The 26,218-nt window shown below is 39.4% G+C and overlaps 1 protein-coding gene across 1 annotated transcript in view; it reads left to right on the plus strand.

Moving 5' to 3' along the window:
• Positions 1 to 26,218, plus strand: part of si:ch211-246m6.5 (von Willebrand factor D and EGF domain-containing protein) — a 327,759-nt gene that overhangs the window by 155,176 nt on the left and 146,365 nt on the right. Inside the window, exons 13-16 of the mRNA XM_063049712.1 lie at positions 9,521 to 9,657; positions 19,796 to 19,957; positions 21,719 to 21,823; positions 25,564 to 25,678. Coding sequence (XP_062905782.1) covers positions 9,521 to 9,657; positions 19,796 to 19,957; positions 21,719 to 21,823; positions 25,564 to 25,678 — 519 coding nt within the window. The remainder of the gene's footprint in view (positions 1 to 9,520; positions 9,658 to 19,795; positions 19,958 to 21,718; positions 21,824 to 25,563; positions 25,679 to 26,218) is intronic.

Genomic DNA, 26,218 nt, shown 5'->3' on the forward strand with positions numbered 1-26,218 from the left:
TTCACTATAGATATTAAACAATTCCGGTGAGGCAACACATCCCTGTCTAACTCCTCTTTGAATAATGTTTATATTATCATCAATTTTTACTACCGTCGTTTGGTTCCAATATAAATCTTGAAGCAGTTATTGGTCCCTTCCGTCAATGTTTAGTTCAGTGAGAATCTGAAATAATTTTTCATGTTGCAATTTGTCGAATGCTTTAGTGAAATCAATAAAGCATAAAAAGGCATCATTTTGATATTCAATTGCGCTTTCTGAAAGCATTCGTAGTATGAAAATTGTGTTCCTAGTTCTTCTATCCTCAATAAAATCATATTGCAGTTTAGAAGTTTCTGGTCTTAACTTGTTTTTAATTTGACTCAGAACAATTCTCAACAAAATCTTTATTATGTGACTCATAAGACTGATTGTTCTATAATTTTTGCAGTCAATCGTTCCAGGAATTTTTGACAGAGTTATAAATACTGATTTCAGGAGATCGTCAGGCAATACACCACACTCATATATGCCATTAAACCGTTCAAAAAGAATATCTATGTCCAGATCTTCTAGGGCTTATATCATTTCCACTGAAATTTCATCAGTTCCAGTGGCTTTACCATGTTTCATGCTTTTCATTGCTTTAGTTATTTCTTCTTTGGTAATAGGTGGGCCAGAATTAGGATGTTTAATATCTGGGGGTTCCCCTCTATTATCCTCAAACAGCTGCTCTACATACTGAATCCACCTCTCACATATCTTATCTGGATCCATTAGTATGGATCCGTCTGCTGATCTTACGCATTTTGTAGAGGTTTTCTTAATTCCTTAATTTTCTTGTGCATTTTTTTGCTGCTGTTAATATGGCCTTCTACATTACATGTTTTATTCAGCCATTCTTCCCTTGCAATATTGTACAATTGTCTGGTCCGTCTGTCTAGCTCTCTGTATTGCACTTCATTATTCTTCATTAACCTTCTTTGTTCCATCAGATCTAAAAATTCTTGGGTTACCCACCCCTTGTTGGTGTGTTGGATTTCTTGTACTGGGATTATCTCCTCTGCTGATTGCTGTATAGCATATTTAAATCTGTCCCAAATAGGTGTTGTTTCATTTTCGTTGAGGTGTTCTTCTACAGCTGTTTTGAATTGTTGCTTAAGTATGCTATCATTTTTAAGTTATATACTTCTTTCTCTTTTTTCCATCTTTCAGTTTCTTTAATTTTGTTTTAATGGTAGCTATTACTGGATGGTGATCTGAATCACAGTCTGCTCCTGTGTAGGCTTTAGAATTTGTGATATTATTTCTAAAGCATTCATTGCTGGTAATGAAATCTTTTTGATTCCTTGTTCTCTCTCCAGGGCTAATCCAAGTACACAATCTATGTGGATGATTTTTATACCAAATATTGGTGATCACTTGGTTGTTTCTGACACACCAATCAGTAAACCTTTCTCCGTTTTCATTTTTCTCCCCTAATCCAACTGGTCCTATCATGTTATCAACCTTTCCCTGTCCAACTTTGGCGTTAAAATCTCCCATGACTAGTTTTATATCCTGAGATTTGCATTGCTCATAAACACTGTCGAGATCTTCATAAAACTTGTTGATATCCTCTTCATCTGCATCATTTGTTGGCGCTTAGGCTTGGATTATGCTAATGTTTCCCCTTAATTTAACTAAAAGCAGCTGATCGGATATCACCCAATATCCCATAAGACATTTTAATACTTGTTTGTTTAAAATAATCCCAACTCCATACATTTGCTGTTAACCTCCAGATTACATCATCAGAGAACTAGTCTTAGTGAATTTGCCACTGTCGGTCCATCTAATTTCTGACAGGCCTAAGATATCAACTTAATGTGTTGTCCAACTTTCCTTTCTGGTAAAATGTACGGATATTCCATGTTGCTACCCCTAGCCTTTCCCAATTGCTTACAGTCTGGTGTCACCTGCAGCACATGGCTACCCCTACCGAGCGAGGTGTTGTTGTGTCGATTAGAATCAACCCCATTCACGCTGTTGTCTGGTTTCCTTCTTTTGTTTCTTTCCATGATTGACTAGGCAGAAATTTCAACAGTGGTTTGCTGTTGCCTTCTGTTGCCGCAGTGCTCATCTAACGAGAGCATTTGACCTCCATTGGTGTTCCCAATTGGGAATCATACACTAGACATCACCCAACCTTTGCTGTTGTTGTACAAAGACAATCCTCCACCAAAGCTTGGAATCCATCTCCCTGCTGCCGGAGACCTCAATGATTTTAGGTGACACCACTACCATTGGTCTGGTTAATTTTCTGGCGCCAAACACTGGCCATAGACAGAGCTCCTTCAGTGAGACAGGGTGCACCCGGACCCAAGTCCTACGTGAAGGTGGAGTTGTCTTGGGTGGGAGAAGCTATATAATTGCTATTGCCATTTCCTGGTATTTAGTCAGGACCCAGCCAGCCCATAGACCCCGAAGGGCCAGTATCAGAGCAATACCAGAGATCGGCCTTGAACATACAATGCTGGGATATTTTCCTCAAGACCTGGGGGGCCAATAATACACACTTTAGGGTGCAGTTTGACAAGTGCAGCACACAGCTTGAGAATGGCTCCCTTAGACTTTTGCTGTTTTGTATTGGCACTCTGCATTAGTTGGCTTTATTGAGCGCAAGGTCAATTTAAGCACTTTGCCCTCAACCTACTTCAACAATGTATATGGAATATTTAATTTGTCCTTTGTCCTCATTTAGGTGTGGTGCTTCACATTATCAATAATGTTCTGCTATTTTACCCAACTCATTCAACGATTTCTGGTCAGCTTTTTCCCTAATAGTTAATTCCATCATGACACACAGTATCAGCATTACCGAGTTTTAGTTACATGTTTGATTTACAGTCAGTTTCTGTTTTTGTACATTAGCTGTTTTCAATGTAGAGTTATTTGCACCACAGCTAGGGTTGCACTCGGTGATGCTTTACAATCACAGACCTCCTCAGTAGTCACTTCCAGCAGTCGGATTAGCATACAACTTGTTAATAATTTATTATTTTTGAACTATTTTAGTTTAAATATGTACTCCACCTTACATATATCAAAAGTCACTGATCTCTGCAAATTGCTGTGGGGGAGGCCATTTTGCTTTATGTTCTGCCTAGTGAATGCTTGGATAAAGTAATTATTCAGTGTTTACTGTATTGTGCTGACCTGCTAGGTTGAACCTGTTATTATCTTTTATGTTTATTACTCCTTTTCTGACTGCTGTTTTACTAATGAAGTATAATATAATGCCTTAGTTATAATTTATTCCTTACAGGTTGAACTCTGCCCTCCTAATCAACATTTTGAAGTGGTTGTGCATATATTTGTATTCTAAATCCATCTCTTCCTGCACAATTTTATGAAGTGCTTTTTATTCCTTTATTTGATGTTGACTTATTTATTAAGTTAATAAACTAATCTCAGCCAAGTCTGTTTTTCTATTTCTACTTAAACTACCATTTGTAAATAAAGTGTGAACCATATACTGAAGTGTGGTGGAACAGTTTCCAGTCTTTGCAAAGTTAAATGTGCCTAATTTCTAGTCTTTGGGAAACTGCAGTTCAAATCCCTCGGGTGTGCTGTCACGACAAAACAGAACTGTAGCTTTACAAAAGCATCCTCTGACAGCAATGTGAACTTTTCCATTTCCAAAATTAAAGGCTCAATGAGATGTGCAATTTATGACAAATTATAGAAAGCTTGTCACTGAATACTTGCCCTCTAGGATTTGGCTTAAAGAATCTTAATTTGTTTTATGTAAAGCCGTGGCTCCAAAGTGATACTTGATGTAATAACCCATTATGCATCAGAACTCTTCTGCAATAGAATGAACACTGCACTGAGCTGGAAAGAGTCTCTGCATTGTAATTGGTAGTTTATGAACCAAAGAAGCAATACTGCCTTCAAACTACAAGATTTGTTTTGCTTTTAACTATGCAAAATAGGATGTTTTGTTTGAGCAGTTTACTATTCCCATCTGCGGAGATCTTTTGAGAAGAATTTTGGAGCACATTATCTCTACGATGAGTATTCTACCTTTGGTTGAATTTTCATCTGTTACCTCATCACTGAAATGTGACAATTTTGGCAGACTCCTGATCTTTTTGTATAGTTCAACACTGTAAACTCGAGGTTATCCAAAATTCTTATGCACCGATACCAAATGCCATTCAATCATCATCCCTACATTTTTGAAGTAACAGTTTGCTCTCCCTCACTGTTCTGATAAGGGACATTCAACCTAGAACTTGTCTCTTTCTCTAGCCACACAGCTGGCCTACATTTGCCTATTTAAAGAACATCTCAACTTTAAAGTGTGCATCCTAGTTTTTAGATAGCTCTGGACCTTTCTCTCTTCCTAATCTCCTCTAGCACAGGAATTGTCCAGGATCTCTGACCTCTTCCAAAACATTTATTAAAAGTCATTTCAAGAAATGAGTAATGAACAGGTCAGATATCTTGAGATGTTTTATAATGGCTGTCAACAGCATTGTTTCTGAAAAAAAGCATTTTTTACAATTCAAGGCATTCTCATACTTTGATAAATTGTGTTTATGTTAAATTTGAAACATTGATAAAAATACACACTTAAGTAAGACAGATGCTTGAAAACTCCCAGCAAATCGTAAATTAACACTATTGCACTTTACATTTTGAAAAGTGGTGCATGAATGTGGATTTCACTGTATTAGTATTTGAATATTGTTCATGGTGCAAGTTTCAGTTTCTTCCACATGTTCGTCTATTAGTAATTAGAAGCATTAAATCCATTTTAAACAAATCTTTGTTTTGTGTGAATCTTAATATACATCAGTGTTGGGGCGTGGCCAAGTGGTTAAGGCGTTCGTCTAGTGATCTGAAAGTTGCTTGTTCAAGCCTTGGCTGAGGCAGCATGTTGTGTCCTTGAGCAAGGCACTTAACCACACATTGCTCTGCGGCAGCACCGGTGCCAAGCTGTATGGGTCCTAATGCCCTTCCCTTGGACAACATTGGTGGCATGGAGAGGGGAGATTGCAGGATGGGCAACTGCCGGTTTTCCATAAAAACTTACCCAGGTCTATGGCCTGGAAACCTTTGGGAAATTGGGAAATGCAGTGTATTTGATAGTAACTTTCTTAATCTTATTGTATTCACCAGAAAAGCCTTGTTCTTTTTGAAAATAGCTAACTAACAAGAGTTACTGTTGGAATATACTTAGAAAAATTATTTGTATCTTATAATTAATCTGATAGCACATAGACAACACTTGATGGATTGCTTTCTATAAATATAGAATCTACCATTTTCAAACCAAGGTTTATTCCTTCCTAAATTACATACGAGCAGTGGCTATACATTAATTAAATCAATATTTTAAAATTAATATCAAGAGAGAGTTGAGAGCTTTCAAGTCAAGTCCAGTCAAGTGTACTGTATTGTCATTTAACTATAGCCATGTATACCATCAAATGGGACAATGTTTCTCTGAACCAGAGTGTAAAGTACTGTGGTACACATAACACACATGTAACACACAATAACTGCGGAAGGTAAGGACAAACTCTACAGATGAATTGTACATAAATAAACAAAGTAAAGTGCATAAATTAAATATTGTAAGATACAGAACAGATGAACCAGTGAAACTTAGAATGCGATGCACAGGGAGTTCAGAAGCCTAACGGCCTGAGGGAAGAAACCGTTTCCCATCCTGACCATTCTTGTTTTTATTTTTATACTTCAGGGTCTCCTGCCTGATGGTAGGAAGTCAAGGAGGATGCTGGATGGATGGGTGGGATCTTTAATAATACTAAGGGCCCTGCATGTGCAGCACTCCTGATAGATGTCCCCGATGGATGGTAGGGAGACCCCTATGTTCTTCTCAGTTGTTCTCACAGTCTTTCGTAGGGACTTCCAATCCAATGCTCAACTGTTCCAGACTAGATGGAGATGCAACTTGTCAGGACGCTGTCAATGGTACTCCTGTAAAACACAGTTAAGATGGGGGACGGGATCCTTACTTGCCTCTATCTCCTTAGGACGTGGAGGTACTGCTGTGCCTTCCCATTGAAGGACCAGGTGAGGTCGTTTGTCATGTAAACTCCCAGGAACCAGATGCACATAACTCTCTCTACGGAAGAGCCATGTATTTGCAGAGGGAGATGATTCATCTGCACCTTCCTGAAGTCCACAGTGATCTCCTTGGTCTCCTCCATGTTCTGACTTAGGTTGTTCTTCTCATACCAGTCACCCAGCTGCTCCACTTCCTGTCTGTCCTCTGCCTCATCATTGTTGATGAGGCCAACCACTGTTGTGTCATCCGCAAACTCGATGACATGGCTTGTGTCCGCAATGTGAGCACACAGCCCTGGGGAGCGTCAGTGCTCAGCATAATGGGACAAGAGACATTGCTGCCCACAGTGACTGACTGTGGCTTTTCTGTTATTAAGTTTATTAAGTTTCTAGGAGTGAGTATCACCAGTATCCTATCATGGACCAACTGCACTGACAGCATGGTAAATAAAGCTCACCAACACATCTACCTCCTCGGTAGGCTAAGGAAATTTGACGTGATCACTGTGACTCTCACCACATTTATTGACGCACCACGGAAAGCATCCAGTCTGGAATCATTGCGGCTTGGTATAGCAACTGCTCAGTCCTTGACTGCAAGAAACTGCAAAGGATTGTGAGCTCAGCACAATGTATCACGTCACAGAAGCAGGCTTCCCTTCATGCTCACTGCCCACATTTCTCAGCTGCCTGAGTATCCAGTATAATCTAATTTAACCCTAGCCTAATCGTGGGACAATTTGCAATAACCTCCCAAATGGTATATCTTTGGACTGTGGGAGGAAGCCAGAGCACCTAGAGGAAACCCAGGCGGTCACGGGAAGAACATACAAACTGCTTACAGTCAGCGACATGAATTGTATCTGGGTCACCGGTACTGTAAAGCGTTGTGCTAACGACTGTGCTACCGTGCCATTATAAGTCTACTGAACGATTCCCTTGTATGATAAAATGGACTCAATCTCTCAATCTTGCAATGGGCTGGGTTGATAACACCCAAAAGACCCAAACCAATTCCGGTGTCCAGGAAATGTGGTATTAAGTGTACAAGCACAACAGAGTAATTTAAGCTTAATTTATTATCATAGAACGGAAAGGAAAATAAACCACTCTAAATACTACAGTCAGTTACAAAGATTTCGGGGCTCACAATTCTTAGTCATCACTTGATTGTTGCCATCATTGGAGGAACTCCGAATTCTGACTCGTGAAATCACCCTGGGTCTGTACTAGGCACCGATCGCTTGTGATTCCCCAGTCTAGGTGAAGTGTCAAGAACCAAGTGGAAGGTGACTCAGTGAAAAAGAGTTCAACCCACAAACACAGTGAGACACGCAGAAACAGATAAACTCTTTGGTCTTTTGCTCTCATGCCACTGGTGCCTTGAGGCTAAATAATCCAGTGGCTATTAGCAAACATTTTGCAAACCTGTAGTGTAAGAATATAGCCACTAGTAACAAACTTTTAACAAACCTACAGTGTTCAACTTGTACAGACTCCTAACATGCTACAAGCTCACAAAGAGCTAAAATATCACTTGGAATTGTTCAGATTTTCATCCAATATAAAGTTTAATACATCACAACACAAATCTTCCTCGTTTTGATCTTACACTTTACTGTTTACTGCACTGCACCATCTCTGTAGTTGTCACACTTTATTCTTCACTCTGTTATTGTTTTACCTCGTACTACCTCAATGCACTGTTGGAATGAGTTGTTCAAGGCAAGTTGTCCAGTTGAAAACTTGTCTTGTATTCAAGATAAGTTTTTCACTTTACACTGGTACATGTGACAATAATAAACCAGTTTACTAACATTTATAGAGTCATATGCAAGATTTTGGTAAAGTTGTTAGTAATTCGGATAGATGAATGCTAAATGTAAGCTGAGCAGTTACAGATTTTTAACATGAATATCTAGAGTAGAAGAAATGCAAGTTGGTAAACTGGCTGGCAGTAGTGATCGCATGATTAACATCAATCTCTTTCTCCTGTGGAGGCTGTTGCCTACTCATTAATGTGATTGTAGCATCCAGCCACTGCCAAACATGCTGTTAAATTAATTAGCACTTCAGTCGGTGGTCCCAACCTGAAGAGTGTCAGTACCAGTAGCAACCAGCCGATGTTTATTAGAGCCAGCCAAGGGGAGGAAGACTGGGTCTTCAGAACTGGTGCAAGTGAATGTAGGGTAAATGTAATTTGATCCAACAATAATGACTCAAAATGAGAGTGGGCCTTATATTTTTTTCTAGTGTTGCATAGACTCTTCAAGGGAGTTAGTAAAGAGGTTGATCTCTGAAAAGTGATAAGTCGGGAGGTGCATACCTGGAACCAAGATTTATAGCATTTGGGCATTTCTTAATGGATGCTAGTGTACCCAGTTAAGATTTTCCCTATTACATTTGAAGCCTCTGCTTCAGAAAGTCTACATTTTTATCTGTCTCTCATTAGCAATGTATGTTTTATAGTATGAATTAAACTGAGGAATGTCATTACACTGTACATGCTGTACTTTGCTGTCCAATATGATCGAGTGCAATAAAATAATGTTCGTTCATTGTCACATTAATTTACGTGGGCAAATTATGTTCGACTGTTAATGATGTTAAACTTTTGTTATGCTATTTCCCCTTGCCAATTCTAAATACTAAATCTTTCTTTTTCTGTATCTGGTTTTAGTACTTAGCTGATAACGTCTACAGGATTTGGGCGGCATCCTTCGATTTCATGATAGATGCTGTCTCCTCAGTGCAGCTGACATTTTTCACAAATTCTGTGTTTGCTGTCCCAGCCATTATAAGAGACCTTGGAATTTTCCATACACGTTAACAAAAATTGCTGTCTCCAAAGTTTTGTGAGGAATAGCTCCTGTCAGGAGATTGCATTCAGCAATGGATAATGTTGAGTACTGAACAGTTGGATTTGGCAGTTAACAGAATTGCAACTACCTAATGAGATAACATGACATTATGTGTCCAAGGAATCTGGGACAGAATATCAAAGTTGCAGCATGGGGTTACTCAATGTTACCTGCTTGAAATGTGTTATTCTTCCATTTTGTGTTTTATTTATTTTGGGCTTTAATACTGTGTCAGCAATTGTAACAGTATTTGCCAAGGCTGAATGCCGGTAACATTTGCACTACAAAAGAGGTGACATTACTTTAGATTCATTGGTAGGAATCGTCTTTCCAGAAAACATTGATCTTGCAAACTTACTTTAATTTCTGATTGACATAGAAATCTTCCTGACAACTATGAATGGTTAGCTATGTTTAGTTGCAATGCATTTAAAATTGAAGTAATTAAAACGGTTATATTTGCCTTATATCTGTGTTTGCATTGAAATTAACTATATTTTTAATTGATATCAGTATTTCTTCATCATTAGAATGATTTTTCTGCATGACTACTTAATGCAGTGCAAATTTATTGTGGACATTTTTCCATTTTTAAGATTGGCCTCCTGAGATGACTGATCTGGAGAATAGTGGCTTCTGTGATATGCGAATCTATGAATGCAACAGAATCAGAGTATTTGGCCTGCGCTTCAGGGACTCCCCTCACCTCCGGTGTGAAGTTATCAGCCTGACGGTAAGGGCTTTCTTGTGTAATGATTTGAAAGCATGTGTCCCTTTAGACTTCTTTCATCCATAGAGCAGATCAAACTATAAATAAAATTGAACTGCAACAAAAAAAAATTGCATTAACAACATGAACTGTCAATTTAGTGAATAGTTATGCAATGGCAATCATTTGTGGGAAAATAAGTGATATATCTATAAGTAAAATTCTGATTTACGTTTAAGGTAGGAATAAAAGAAGATGAGGAGTCAAAGTTAGAAGGGTGCCCCCACCTTCTAACTCTGACTCCTCATCTCTTTTTTCTACAGCCCTGACGAAGGGTCTCAGCCTGAAATGCCGACTAGGCTCTTTTTCATAGACGTTGCCTAGCCTGCTGAGTTACTCCAGCATTGTGTGTGTGTGTGTGTTGCTTGGATTTACAACATCTGCAGATTTTCTCTTGTTTGTAATTTTAAAAAAGTGGGTTGTTATCTCATTATACTGACAATAAGATTCTCTGATATGAATAAAATTATAATTCTTTTTATGCTAGTGTGGTAACATGAACAAAGTCAACGGAGAGTCGCTGCTGGTAGATGTAAAGTAGACTTTTATTATTTTATTCGGGGCAGACACACACACAAACTGATAGCCTTTTGAGTCTTTATATATGGGGGGAGGGAGAGAGGGAGGGGGAGAGGGACAGGAAAATTTCTATAGTTACAATGCCCTCATAATACTTCTTTACAGTTAGATGTAGCTTTCAATTGGATCTTCCCAACAATACACCCAACATAAGTGTGGGTTACTGTGGTCTCTGAGTCCTATTCATGCAATGGAGTGTTGATTGCATTCATGCATAAGTGGGTGTTTCCTGGTCGGCAATTTACTGTTCCACTCTGCATTTTGAATTCAATCCACAATCCATATTCAGGGCTGAAAATTGGTTGCTGAAGCTAATAATTTATACTTCTGCATCAACGCGTCGCCGTAAGGTCTGCATCACCGCAAACCCTACACAAGAGCTCGCATTGCTGCGACGCGCACCTCTCCCAAAATGTAACCGCGCGTTGCGGCAACACAGACTGCAGCAGCTGTGATTGTTCCGCTTGGTAGCATCACATGTCATCCTACGCTTCAATAGCTTCCCATTGGGCGACTGAAGGGCAGGGAAGGAACTCTGGCTGTAATGCTTTCCATAAAGCTTTACAGACCTCCGAAAGTATGGAGGACACATTTTGCATGAAAAAGACGCTCGCGTCTTGTTTTCCCCGAGACTACCATGACCATGAAGCCTTGCGCGGGCAGGTGAGTGCGCATGCGTGACGTGCGCGAATTGCCGAGCAACGCAGACACACCAGCGCACAAGCATAAATGCTCACAACGTGCGTAGGCCACTTACGTAGGTTACGGCATCCAGTTAACGCAGAAGTATAAACCAGGCTTTTGCTGCATACCAAACTCCAGAATACACTCTAAAATATGTCACTTCTTGCAATCAAAGCCAAAATGTCTGAAAATCATATGTAGATTCTTTTTTGCCAGCTCAGTAACATAAAACTGTCCATTGCCAACTAAAATCATTTAACTCAACATGTACAAGCTAAAAGCAAATCCTTACTGGTCAGAATAATGTTGATTATGGACCAATAGCATACACCAATGATCATGTGAATAGGTTGGATTCAGTTGTTTGGATTCAGGAACTGTGGTTTTGAAAGGATTATAGCTTTCTACAGTGAAATGATCGTATTTTGAGATACACTGTCCCCACTCATACAGACCACTGATCTGGTAGACTTGAGAGACACAAGATTTATATATCTCTTGGATACTGAGTATCTAGGCTTATAGAGAGCAATTCCAACAGAAGGGTTAATGATAATTTGTGTTTTATCATGGACAGTGTGAGAGGTTACAACCTGGTATGAAAATGATCACACATAAGGGTAGGTATTGTAGTCAAAATACAGTTGTGGTACACCAGACCATTATACATGGAACTTAATGGTGGCCGATCTGACAAGAAGTGTTACTTAGGCTGAAAGGACAACTGAACAATTGAAAGCAAAATTTGCCTGGAAAGAGGTGACCTATCAGTTTGACCAAAGAATACCAAACGACTAAAACCATTGATAAATGAACTTGTGATATCGAGCCAAAGTTACCTGGCAGTTAATGGAAATGTGATATATCCAGAGGGGAGTTTGCAATAACACTGGCCAACATCTGGATTTAATAGATCCTATTGGATATAAATACTGAAGGCATTATTTGAGAGGTATTGATCTTCAAGGCTGATTGTCTTGCTGTCTGCTGGTATTCAAGGCCAGTGTAGTGTCATAAAACATAGAACAGTACAACTCAGGAACAGACCCTTTGGAGCTGGATGTAGTTAAATTAGTAATCAAATGGCCAACTAAACAAACGCCTTCTCCCTACAAAGGTCCATACTTCCTGCACATTCATTTGCCTATTTAACTGCCTGTCGTATTTGCCCTTACCACCAGGCAACGCATTCCAGGTACCCAACACCTTCTGTGTAAAAACAACACTAAACTTTTCCCACACGTCCCTCGAAATTAAATCCTCTTGTCTTTAATATGTACCCCTCTGGTGTTAGATATTTCCACTTTGGAAAAAGATACTGGCTGTCTGCTCTATCTATGCCTCTCAAAATCTTATGAATCTCTTTAATATCTCTTCCCAGCCTCTGCTGTCTCAGAGAAAACATACCGAGTTTATCTGGCCTCCTCTTCTGGGACACATCCTTTCATTGTGTCAGCATCCTGATAAACCTCTTCTGCACCCTCTCTAAAGCCCTGATATTCTTCTGATAAAGGGGTGAGCAGAATTGAATCCAGTACTCCGGATATGGCCTAACTAAAGCTGCAACATAATTTCCGAACTCTCTAACTCACTTCAAAGTTCAAGTAAATGTTTTATCAAAATACATATATGTCACCAAGAACAACCCTGAGATTCATTTCTTGAAGGCATACTCAATAAATCCATAGAATAATAACCATAACAGAATCAACAAAAGACCTCACCAACTTGGATGTTCAACCAGAGTACAAATACAAAAGAGAAATAATAATAATAATAGTAAACAGTAAATATCAAGAACATGAGATGAAGAGCCCTTGAAAGTGAGTCCATTGGTTGTGGGAACATTTCAATGATGGGGCAAGTGAAGCTGAGCAAAATTATCTCCTTTGGTTCAAGAGCCTGATGGTTGAGGGGTATAACTGTTCCTGAACAGTGAGTCCTGGTGCCTCTGTACCTTCTTACTGATGACAGCAGTGAACATGTCCTGGTTGACGGAGGTCCTTGATGATGGATGTCGCTTTCCTGTGACAGTGTTCCATGTAGATGCGCTCCCTGGTGGGGAGTGCTTTAACCTTAATGGACTAGGCCACATCTACTACCTTTTGTGGGGTTTTTCCTTCAAAGACATTGATTTATTAGTCAATTCCTTGACTAATAAAGGCATGCATGCCATGTGCCTTCTTAACACACACACACCCACCCCACAACGGGCAGAGGACACAGTACGGATCCCTGTAGAACCACACTAGTGCTGACCTCCAACCTGATTAATTACCATCGACCACTACCCTCCATCTTCTAAGGGGAAACCAATACTGGATCCATCAGCCAATTCACCGTACGCCCACGCATCTCAATGTTGGGATCCAGTACTGGTTTAGTTCTGTTAATGTTGCTGCTTACTGAGGAAATAGCAGGGATTGAATCACCAACAGGTCAGTTCTTATTGAAGGCAGTACATTTACAACTGACAACATTTCTGATATATCAATCATTATGCCCTATGGATACAGTGCGGGATGAAATTGTCAACACAGTCTCTATGTTTTAATTATTCATGGGAAAGCTCATTGAGCACTAGGAACTGAAAATTGCGAACTTTGTTCCCACACTGTGCACAGTGACTTCATTTAATCCTGCCAGTTGTTAATATCCCTTTGCAGTGTGCCTGTTTGCTATTAGACCGTAGGACATAGGAGCGGAGTTAGGCCATTTGACCCATCAAATCCTTCTGCCATTTGAGTATGGCTGATTTATTTTCCCTCTCAGTCCCATTCTCCTGCCTTCTCCCAAAATCTTTGATGCTCTTACTAATTAAGAACCCATCAACCTCTGTTTTAAATGTACCCAATGACTTAGCCTCCTCAGCTGCCTGTGGCAATGAATTCCACAGATTCACCACTTTCTGACTAAAGAAATTCCTCCTCATCTCTGTTCTAAAGGGTTGTCCTTCTATTCTGAGACTACACTCTAGACTTAGACTCTTCTACTATTGGAACCATCCTCTCCATGTCCACTCTAACTTGGCCTTTCAATGTTCGTTAGGTTTCAATGAAATCCCAGCTTATTCTTCTAAACACTGGTGAGCGCAGGTGCAGGGCTTTCAAACACTCCTCATGTGTTAACCTTTTGGTTCCTGGGATCATGCTTCATATCCTCCTCTGGACCATCTCCAGCACCAGCACTTACATATTGGACCCCAAACTGCTCAGATTACTTCAAATGTGGTCTGACCAATGCTTTGTTTAGCCTCAGCATTATATCCTTGCATTAAATCAAGCCGTCACTGCCAGAAGGCTGCACAACTCAAGTGTTCCTGCAACACTTAATGCTTCCAGAATAGACAATGACTACCATGGCAATCTTATTGAGGATAATACATAGAAACAAAGAAACATAGAAAATAGGTGCAGGAGTAGGCCATTCGGCCCTTCGAGCCTGCACCGCCATTTATTATGATCATGGCTGATCATCCAACTCAGAACCCCGCCCCAGCCTTCCCTCCATACCCCCTGACAAGGGCCATATCTAACTCCCTCTTAAACATAGCCAATGAACTGGCCTCAACGGTTTGCTGTGGCAGAGAATTCCACAGATTCACCACTCTCTGTGTGAAGAAGTTTTTCCTAATCTCAGTCCTAAAAGGCTTCCCCTCTATCCTCAAACTGTGACCCCTCGTTCTGGACTTCCCCAACATCGGGAACAATCTTCCTGCATCTAGCCTGTACAATCCCTTTAGGATCTTATACGTTTCAATCAGATCCCCCTTCAATCTTCTAAATTCCAACGAGTACAAGCCCAGTTCATCCAGTCTTTCTTCATATGAAAGTCCTGCCATCCCAGGAATCAATCTGGTGAACCATCTTTGTACTCCCTCTATGGCAAAGATGTCTCTCCTCAGATTAGGGGACCAAAACTGCACACAATACTCCAGGTGTGGTCTCACCAAGGCCTTGTACAACTGCAGTAGTACGTCCCTGCTCCTGTACTCGAATCCTCTCGCTATAAATGCCAGCATACCATTCGCCTTTTTCACCGCCTGCTGTACCTGCATGCCCACTTTCAATGACTGGTGTATAATGACACACAGGTTTCGTTGCACCTCCCCTTTTCCTAATCGGCCACCATTCAGATAATAATCTGTTTTCCTATTTTTGCCACCAAAGTGGATAACTTCACATTTATCCACATTAAATTGCATCTGCCATGAGTTTGCCCACTCACCCAACCTATCCAAGTCACCCTACATCCTCCTAGCATCCTCCTCACTGCTAACACTGCCACCCAGCTTCGTGTCATCCGCAAACTTGGAGATGCTGCATTTAATTCCCTCATCCAAGTCATTAATATATATTGGAAACAGCTGGGGTCCCAGCACTGAGCCTTGCGGTACCCCACTAGTCACCGCCTGCCATTCTGAAAAGGTCCCGTTTATTCCCACTCTTTGCTTCCTGTCTGCTAAGCAATTCTCCACCCACACCAATACCTTACCCCCAATACCGTGTGCTTTAAGTTTGCACACTAATCTCCTGTGTGGGACCTTGTCAAAAGCCTTTTGAAAATCCAAATATACCACATCCACTGGTTCTCCCCTATCCACTCTACTAGTTACATCCTCAAAAAATTCTATGAGATTCGTCAGACATGATTTTCCTTTCACAAATCCAGGCTGACTTTGTCCGATCATTTCACCGCTTTCCAAATGTGCTGTTGTCACATCCTTGATAACTAACTCCAGCAGTTTCCCCACCACCAACGTTAGGCTAACCGGTCTATAATTCCCCGGTTTCTCTCTCCCTCCTTTTTTAAAAAGTGGGGTTACATTAGCCACCCTCCAATCCTCAGGAACTAGTCCAGAATCTAACGAGTTTTGAAAAATTAACACTAATGCATCCACTATTTCTTGGGCTACTTCCTTAAGCACTCTAGGATGCAGACCATCTGGTCCTGGGGATTTATCTGCCTTCAATCCCTTCAATTTACCTAACACCACTTCCCTACTAACATGTATTTCACTCAGTTCCTCCATCCCACTGGACCCTCTGTCCCTTACTATTTCAGGAAGATTATTTATGTCCTCCTTGGTGAAGACAGAACCAAAGTAATTATTCAATTGGTCTGCCATGTCCTTGCTCCCCATAATCAATTCACCTGTTTCTGTCTGCAGGGGACCTACATTTGTCTTTACCAGTCTTTTCCTTTTTACATATCTATAAAAGCTTTTACAGTCCGTTTTTATGTTCCCCGCCAGTTTTCTCTCATAATCTTTTTTCCCCTTCCTAATTAAGCCCTTTTTCCTCCTCTGTTGAACTCTGAATTTCTCCCAGTCCTCAGGTGAGCCACTTTCTCTGGCTAATTTGTATGCTACTTCTTTGGAATTGATACTATCCCTAATTTCTCTTGTCAGCCACGGGTGCACTACCTTCCTTGATTTATTCTTTTGCCAAACTGGGATGAACAATTGTTGTAGTTCATCCATGCGATCTTTAAATGCTTGCCATTGCATATCCACCGTCAATCCTTTAAGTGTCATTTGCCAGTCTATCTTAGCTAATTCACGTCTCATACCTTCAAAGTTACCCCTCTTTAAGTTCAGAACCTTTGTTTCTGAATTAACTATGTCACTCTCCATGTTAATGAAGAATTCCACCATATTATGGTCACTCTTACCCAAGGGGCCTCTCACGACAAGATCGCTAATTAACCCTTCCTCATTGCTCAAAACCCAGTCCAGAATAGCCTGCTCTCTAATGGGGCAGGGAATTGGTTGCAATGGCAAAAACGGATGGTATGGTGATGAAAATTCTTGAAAAAGTTAGCAAAAATATGAACAGAAATTTTGATTTCTACAATTCATAAAATTTTAGAGAAGTGGGTCACCAAGCTCATGCTCATGTAAAGAAGGGTATCCTTCTGAAGTTTCTGTGTTGTGGAAGAATGGAATATCTTGTTTGATGATGTAGGAACAGTATCCTTACTTGCCAAAGTTAAAACTGAAAATAAATAACCATATATTTATTTTATTAAATCATATTGACTGGTTTATACATTTTGCTGAACTTATGTTGTAAGGCTGACAGATGATATCACTTGTAAATAGTGATTCGTCATGGTAGATGTTTTATTATTGCTTTGATCTGCTAAGGATTTTCACTGATTCACGAGCTTCTTTACAAAGCTGGAGTATACTGGCAGCAAGTGCAGAAATCAAGGGATTTATCATGGAAAGTTGAGTGCTGTAATTCATTTGTCCCAGTCAAAGAGAATACAGCAAGCCTATTTATCCTTGTAACCCATGTGGAACCTCATTTGCACCGTACCTTGTTGCCCAGTATGTAGTACCATAACAAGACAAAATAAAATCCTTTAGTTCACACTTTTGATTCTGTCTGTAACCTGTTAAAAACATTCTGTTAAGTGACATAGCCCTCAAGGCTTCATGTACTTAATAGTGAAACCATATCTAGTTTCAGATCATGATTTTCCAATGGTCCCTTGCAGCCAGAATAGTCAGGAAACTCAGATCTTCTTATAACTTTGAATTATTATTTATTTGTATTTTTGACATTAAACTTTGCTCCCTCTATTCCTTAAATGGATATTAAATCCTTTGTAATATTATAGATGCCTTAAACAGTAGGATTGTGTATTCTGGCTCCCTCTGCCTGCTCTGCTATTCAAGAAGACCATGGTTAAATATTTATTTTATTGCCACTCTCCAGAATTAAATTCCATATGTATGATCCCTTAATATGTAAAACTCTACCCATCATGTCTTAGGCAACATTGATCCCCAAATGTAAATGCAACACTGTTGGTAGCTCTGCCTTCACCTACAAATATCCTTGGCTCTGGAATTATCTCCCAAGATCTCTCTACTTTGCTACTGCTTGAAACCATCTATTAAATCCTGATTTGTCTTCTTGTTTAATGATATTCTTATGAAGTGCCTTGTTATGCTGAGAGTGATATACAATGCAAATTGCTTTGGTTACCTCTCAACAACCATGAAAAACAGAATATTTCAACGTTGTCTCTTGCTCTGGGCAAACTAATTGGTATGCTTCATCTATTCTAATAGTGATTGCACTTCAAAAGGTAGTACATGGGTTATTAGACACTGTGACACTTTGACTAAATGATAGGCACCGCAGGAATCAAAGCACTTTTTTTTCACTGACATGCATTTACAATATGGATACAGGTTAAAAACTTACATTGCTCAGTTCTTTAGGTGATTAACTGATGTGTCTTCAAATGCATTTATAAATTAGTAATAACTGAGTAAAATGTTATGATGGTGGGACATTTTACACATTGTTGGAAGCAGGCATTTCAGATGATCAGAGATAGTATTTAATAAAAAAACAAGTACAATGGAATTTAGTCAGGTAATATTTGTACGGTTACTTTAGTATTTTATCATGAAATGAGAAAAAGTATCTTTATCCCTTTTGGGCATTTCATATGCATGCATCATTTTACTGTTTAAATAAGGTTCATTACAGGAGTTTCTTATTTCAGAAGTGGAGGAGCTGGAATAAATTTGAAGGCCTACAGATCATCAGGTCCAATTAGCACCATGACTCAAATAGGCAACTCTTTTTTTTGGTTATTCGCCTTTGGAATCTATGTGTTGTTGAGAAATCCATCATTTATTGTACATTCCTAATTTCCTTTGAGAAGGTGGTCAAGTGCCACCAATCACTGTAACCTCACCTCTGCAATTCGGCTCTGTGGTCTTTAGTGTTTGTTTGGACCAGGATTGTGGTGAGTTCTGATGCTAAGTGGCCCAAATGAAATCCAAGCTTTGCATCATGAACAGATTATTGGTTAAGTGTCGTTGCTACTTGATAGTATTGTTGATTGCACTATCATTTTGTTGATGTTAGAGAGTAGACTAATTGGGCTATAGTTAGCCAAATTGGACGTCATTTTTTGTGAACAGGCAATTGCCTTTATTGTTGGGTAGATGCACTTTTGCAACTATACTGACACTATTTGGGCAGAGGTACAGATAGATCAGGAACTCAGATCTTCAGTTCTACAGCTGGGATGATATTTGGCCAGAGCACTTTTTTCACATCCAGTGCTCCCAGCCATTTTAATATCATTGGCTGCTGCTGGTGGATATCTCTGGAGGAAACTAAGAGGAGTCACCCACTTGGCTAAAAGATGTTGTGACTAATTCATCCTTTCATTTAGTATACATACCTGGGCTCTTTTTTTTGAAGATAGGGCTCTTTTCAGAGCCTCCTGCAATCATCCATCATTTGGCTATCCTTTCCATTCACAAAGGGATATGGCTAGATAGTAGAGCTTTGGTTTGATCCATTGCTTGTGAAATGACTTAACTTTGTCTGTTACATGGTGCTATATAGAGATTCTGCAGTACTACGGCTGGTGTACAACGTTCCTCTGCACCCTCAGAAAATATTTAAACCTCCTTTTATTCCTCTTTGGACAGGTTAACCATAACACTGGTTAGAGATTGCATTTGTCATTTTGCACACCCTCAAGACCCTAATTTTCATAATTAAAAGGGACTTTCAAGCTGATAAAGGCAGGTTCTTTGATTATCTAGCAGTACATAAATAATTAATAACTGATGAGACCAATGCAAGAGTGTTAACAGGGGCAGAGGTCACAACTTCAAACGATGTCACTGCTAGTCCAGTTTTTGTTTCCAATTGAAGAATGGTCAGTACTTTTGTTAGAAATTATTTATGTTCAAAATTAATATTTATGGTTAAATGTTTCATTCTACATATGGAGCCAACACAATTACCACATGGACACTCATTTTGTTTGTCTCTCCTTTTAATGTTGATCACAGTTTATAAATAATCAGTGGGTTCCAGGAGCTAAGCATACTACAAAGGCAGAGTTTCTCAGCACCAAAGCTGTTGATTGCCCAATTCCAGCATCACAAAGTACTGAAACTGAGACAGTGGACTTCATGTTTTCAGATAAACCTTTTGCCAGATGGCAAGTAAAGGTATGATATTTCCAAAAAAAATTGGTGTCATATTAATACTGAAAATTCAAATATAATTTATTTATACTGCATATTGACTGAAATACTTCAAATGTTTGCACTACATAAGGCTTGAGGGTCTGTGTGATCTGCTTGGTTGCTCTTCCTTCCACACTTTGCTGATGCATGTGAAAATAAATCTAAGTATCTCATTCATAAGGAATGTTCTGTGCAATAAGGCATAAAGTCAAAACTATTCTGAAACAATAGTTCATTGAGCATGTTTATGAATTTTCATTCCATAAAGTAGGCTTACAAGGAAGAATATGGAACAAATAATGTTTTTAAAATATAGAAGTTCTTTTTTCAAATGTTAGGTGGATTTCCTTTAAAATATAAACATTATTATCCAATGTATAAACTATTCGCAACATGACATGGCTAGTAATCTTGGAAGATGTCACTCAGACATGGACATAGAACATGTTTTGTGAAAAGTTCTCAATAATTCTCAATTACATGAAGTTTTCTGCCATTGTATCTGGATTTGTTTTAGTCAGTTTGGCAAAGGTCACTTGGTCATCAACTCCATTATTAATTTACACAAATTAGATAATCTTTCTTTTCCTGGGAATTCTTGTGCTTTTACTCAAATTTGTTTTCATCTGATCATATACATTTTCAAGTAGTAATAAATAGAAATATTTTGCTGCTTCATTGAGGGAAAACTAATTAATAAATGACCATGGTAATGGAGGTAGGAACAATAATGACGTTTAAGGGGCACCTGATGGAAGCTTGTAGGAGCAGGGTGTAGAGCAGAGGTTCCTAACCTTTTTTGTACCATGGACCCCGACCATTAACTGAGGGGGCTATGAACCACAGGTTGGGAACCCCTGGTATAGAGAGACATAGAATTAATTCAGGGAAGTGGGATTAGTATAGATAGGCAAGATGGTCAGCAGTGATGCAATGAACCGAAGGGCCTGTCTTTGTGTTGCACAGCTCAATGAGTCTGTGATCACTGTCCAAACATGTTAATGTCCCAGGCTTCCATGTTCCACAGCATAAGCAGAAATCCAGAACGTGTTTCTGTTTCAGTATCCTTGGTGGTTCAGATCAGGGCTGCCACTAAAGGTCAGCACTGTCTAGGGCAGGGCTGCCCAGTTAATGATAAGGGTCCATGGCATACAAAAACATTGGGAACCCCTGGTCTAGTGGAATGTATATTTCTGGTGTACCAAATAATATCACTGTTTCAGAGTTTTTCTTTTGTTTGGGAAGTTATTTCCATCATTATAGTTATTTACTCTTTCTTTATGCCTTCACTCTCCATCTCCCATATTCATTGTAAACTATTCAGGGTCAATATAAGTTGTAAAGGTTGAAACTCATGCCATGAGAGATGGTACAAAAATGAGCATACAACAGCTGGGAAGCAAATGGAGTGAGGCTGAGCAAGGAAGTGGGAAACAGAAAGCTGATTTTAATTCCATGCTACATTCTGTCTGCATCTTCTTCCCGAAACAGCTCTTTGATTCTCAGATTTTGTATCAGCTTTGCACACAATCTTTAGTTATTGAAGATATTGGAAAGCAGCCTCTGCAAGCAATCACCATTATTTGTCACCTGTGAATTCAATCCCAGGTTTGAGTATATTATCCATGGCACTTAACAAGGAATTGAGACATGTCCCAAACAGAATCTCTGAAGTATTGATAATTGAAGATGAAGTAATATAAAATGTTTTGCTGAATGTTGTTATTTTTCTGTACTCGGCAGATTACAAATGATGGATCTTTGTTCAGTAATTCAAAGATTTTGACAATTTATGATGGCATTTGCCAGCTCTGTGATAATGTTCCAACTGGACTTTGTAAGTTGAAGGTAATTTAAGATTCTTGACTATTGAAAAATATGATGTCTGAATTCAAAGTTGTAACTTTAAAGGTTGAAAAGAATGCCAACAAAGGACTTGCTTATAAAAATTGAGTTGGTATTCTGTTGATATCTAGTGAGGAGTTGTGTTACTATAGCTGAGATCATCAAATCAGGTTTTGTTGAAATGCAATAAAAAAGAGATCATAGCTCAGCAGTTCATTTGACCACATGCACACAACCATGAACTGTTTCACTACTGAGCATATACAAGTGCTCAGATTGTAAATTTTAGATCACGGGTTCCCAACCCTTTCTACGCCATGGACCCCTACCATTAACTGAGAGGTCAGTGGACCCCATGTTGGGAACTCCTGTTCTAGATCTACCCTAATGAGAGCAAAAGACTATAAAGTGCCTGCTCAACGTCATCAGGAAATGTGACAATCATAAAGATTTCAATTTTGGGCTATGACATCAGGGGAAAAAATCGATTAAGTGTTAATGGTGGGAGGAGAAGGTGATCAGGAAAGTGAGGTGAGAGCACTCGGAAGAAGGCACAATTAAAAAAAATTTTGGAATTGTTTAGGAATAGATGAACATTGGCAGAGGTAAGGAAGCAAAAGTAGGGAATTAAGTTGGTTGTACTGGGTTAGTATATCTTGAACTGTGACAGAAAGAGGAGTGGAAGTTCTTAGGAGGAAGCATGTGTGGAAATAAGCAGGTGGTGGATGCTGGTATGAACCTGGTTGATTAAAAATACTTAGCAATGCTCAATAGACTTGAATAGGGACACTTGAGAAATAAAACTTAAAATATTCAAATACTGTTAATTGATTTCATGTGAGAATTTTGGAATTCTTTATTATATTGAGATGTGTCCATGCTGAAAGAATTAGTTTAATGAACTGCCTGATTTGCTTCTAACTACCTCAGAAGGAAGTCAGGACTATATAATCCAACATAAATTTTTAAAATTGTTTCATTTAAATCATCCAGAATTTCTTAAAAAATGTTAACTTTGTCACTTTTATTAAACAATCAGTAAGAATTAAATATTTAACTGTCAATTTGCTATAGGAACAAGTCCACGCATGTTAAGATTTTGATGTTTGCCAGTTTCTGTTCTGTGACAGAAGTGGTGTGATTTTTGACTTGACAGAAGGCATGACACTTTTGACCTGCTTTTATTTCCACTTGGTTAACCTAACAAAATCTGGCATCTGTTCTTATGTTTAACCACTTAATCTCAGCTACCTCAAGCTTCGCTCCGCCTTTCCTTTTAGGGCATTTTATCAGACAATGACTGAGGCCCATCACAAGTCTCCTCTAATTAAGTGTCGCCTTCAGGATGTTTATCATGTCCATGCCATTGTCTTATTTATTTGTTTATTGAGATACAGAGTGGAATAGACCCTTCCAGCCCTTTGAGCCGTGCCACCCAGCAACCCCTGGATTTAATCCTAGCCTAATCATGGGACAATTTACAATGACCAGCTAACCTACCAACCTGTACGTCTTTGGGCTGTGGGAGGGAACTGGAGCACCTGGAAACCCATGTGGTTGAACGGACAAACTCTTTACAGGCAGCGGAGGGAGTTGAACCCAGGTCGCCTGTACTGTAAAACACTGTGCTAATCACTATGCTACCGTGCTGCCCTATTCCAGCATCTGTGAAGCAGGGCTGAATGTAGTATTGTTCGCCCTAGTTTCGCATTTAGTACTGCAAGGGCTACATTTTACATGTAGGTTAATAAATATATAATTATTGGTGTCTGACAAAATGATAACCAATGGATATGAACCAATGAACTTGGATCTCTTTTGTTTTATGTTTTAATGATCAGATACCTCATGAACAAATGATACAGTTCACTTAGTTTCAAGGAGTTAATTATATGTACACTGGAATGACTACATCAAGAAAGGTCAGGAGCTACATCAATAAAAAAAATGTAGTGTTTGTCACTGGTCGTGAAATACAGCAGAACAGGACCTGTTGAAAAAAATGGCTGAAAAATGGCAATTGGTATTTAATACGGAAAGTGTGAGGTGTTGCACTTCGGGAGGACAAACTAGGGTAGGACTTACACAGTGAGTGGGAGGGCTGTGACAAGTGTGGTAGAACAGAGGTATCTGGGAATACAGATCTGTAATTCCTTAAAGGTGATGTCACAGGTAGAGAGGATCATAAAGAGAGCTTTTGGCACATTGGACTTCATAAATCAAAGTGTTCACTACAGCAGTTGGGATGTTATGTACAGTTGTATAAGACATTGGTGAAACCTACCTGGAGTCTTATGTGCCAGTAGTAAAGCTATCGGCCAGCTGGTGGCATAGTAACATCAGCGCCGGACTCCGGAGAGAAAGATCCCCAGTTCGAACCCAGTCGGGCCGCTCCCAGGCATGCTTCCATCTGTGCCGGGTTGAGTGTCGAGCTCGCAGCTCGGCCTCGTAAAAGAAAAAATCTGCGCTGTGAGAAGGACATGGGGGACCACTCACAGAATCTTTCCTCCAAGACAACCGCTTGAAAGAGTGGTCGCCGAGGCTCTGGCAGTGTATGGCACACACAAAAAAAAGTAAAGGTATCAATAAGATTGAAAGAATGCAGAAATTTACAAGGATGTTGCTTGGACTTGAGGACCTGAGTTATACGAAATGGTTGAATGGGTTAGGATATTATCCCCAGGAATGTAGGAGAATGAGAGGAGATTTGATAGAGGTATACAAAGAGAGGGTAAAGATACCTAGAGAGGGTAAATGCAAGCAGGCTTTCTCCTCTGAGGTTGGGTGAGACTAGACTGGAGGGTGAAAGGTGAAATGTTTAAGGGAATGTGAAGGGGATCTTCTTCACTCAGAGAGTGTGAGAGTGTGGAATGAGCTGCCAGCAGAAGTGGTGGATGCGGGTTCGATTTTAACATTTAAATCCACGCCACGGAAACTGGCATAAGCATCGGCCTGATGAGTCATAATGCTCGTGACAGACTTTAATCAGTTCCGTCCAGGCATATCATGCCCGATATAAGTAACTTGAGGAAGTACAAAGAAAATGCAGAATCTAGTTTCAATTACAGAAAAGTGCAATGTAAGTAATCAAACTGAAATGCACAGGCCTTGGTGAGATAGATTGAAGAGATCTTTTTTTTAGCATATTAGAGGCATGGTCAAGTATCTGTTAATAGTTGGGTAGAAGCCCTCCTTCAGTCTAGTGATATGTTTCTTCAGGCTGTTGTACCTTCTGCCTGATAGTTGAGGGGGAAAGAGAGAATGTCTGGGGTTGGTGCAGTCCTTGATTGTGTTGGTTGCTATCTCCGAGACTGAGAGAAGTATAGGCAGAATCAATGAAAGGGAGGCTGGGTCAGTGATGGATTGAACTGCATTCTCTACTCTGCAAATCCTTGCAGTCATTAAATTTACAAGAAAAGCCTTATTCCCTGGAGAAGATTGACACAACGAGCATAAATTTATATACATGATTGGATCAAGGAAAAATGAATCTTCAGTCACTTGCATAAAAGCAGGTTAGACTATTGGCTTCCAGCTAGCTGTCACGTTTAGTTAAGTGTAATGCTAGTATCCAGTAATGAATTTTCCCCTTAATACATTTGATAGATTTTAATTAGTAATAGCATTATTTTAGTAATATAATTTAATATTACAATTATTAATTGCTTTAACCTTAATCAAATGTTGAAGTGTATTTTTCAATGTCCCTTTTTGAATCAGATGTGATGGATTTCTTTTCTTAGGAAAAAACATGCAATATAAATGGACTTTGTTATAGTGAAGGAGACCCAAATCCAACAAGTCTTTGTTTGCTGTGCAACCCAGACATGTCCAAGATCACCTGGTCCATTAATGAAAGTAAGATTTCATTCAAAACCTTTGAATTTAATTAAGGAAGTCTCACCTAGAAATCAGTTTGATTAACACTGCATATTTCAGTACTACACAAATGAATGTTTTTTTTTGCTGTATGATAGTGTATAAAGACTAATTTCTAGGTAATTTTGCATTGTTTCAGATATTCCACTATGCATTTCCTGGCATGTAAATAGGCCTGCATTTGTGATATGATCACCATGTCAAGGGCATACCTGAAGTTCTATGTAGGGCCTGTTTAGGAACATTGTGGATGAAATTAGCCCATGTCCCTGGATTGAATGCCAACGGCTATTTTGGTTGTGAAGCATCAAGCTGTATTTCCATTAAGTCTCTTATTTGCCCATTATTCTTAAACTTTCACATCTCAAAATACCAATACTGCTATCCACCAGTTCCCTGACTCTCCAATTGGCTCAGACTCTGAACTAACATTCTCCAGAGACCTTTCACCTAATGAACTTTGAAGACCCAACCAACCGATTACACAATGCATTCCCATTTCATTCACAGCCTCATAGC

Source organism: Mobula hypostoma, chromosome 5, assembly GCF_963921235.1.
Source record: "Mobula hypostoma chromosome 5, sMobHyp1.1, whole genome shotgun sequence".
In the NCBI taxonomy this organism is placed as follows: domain Eukaryota; kingdom Metazoa; phylum Chordata; class Chondrichthyes; order Myliobatiformes; family Myliobatidae; genus Mobula; species Mobula hypostoma.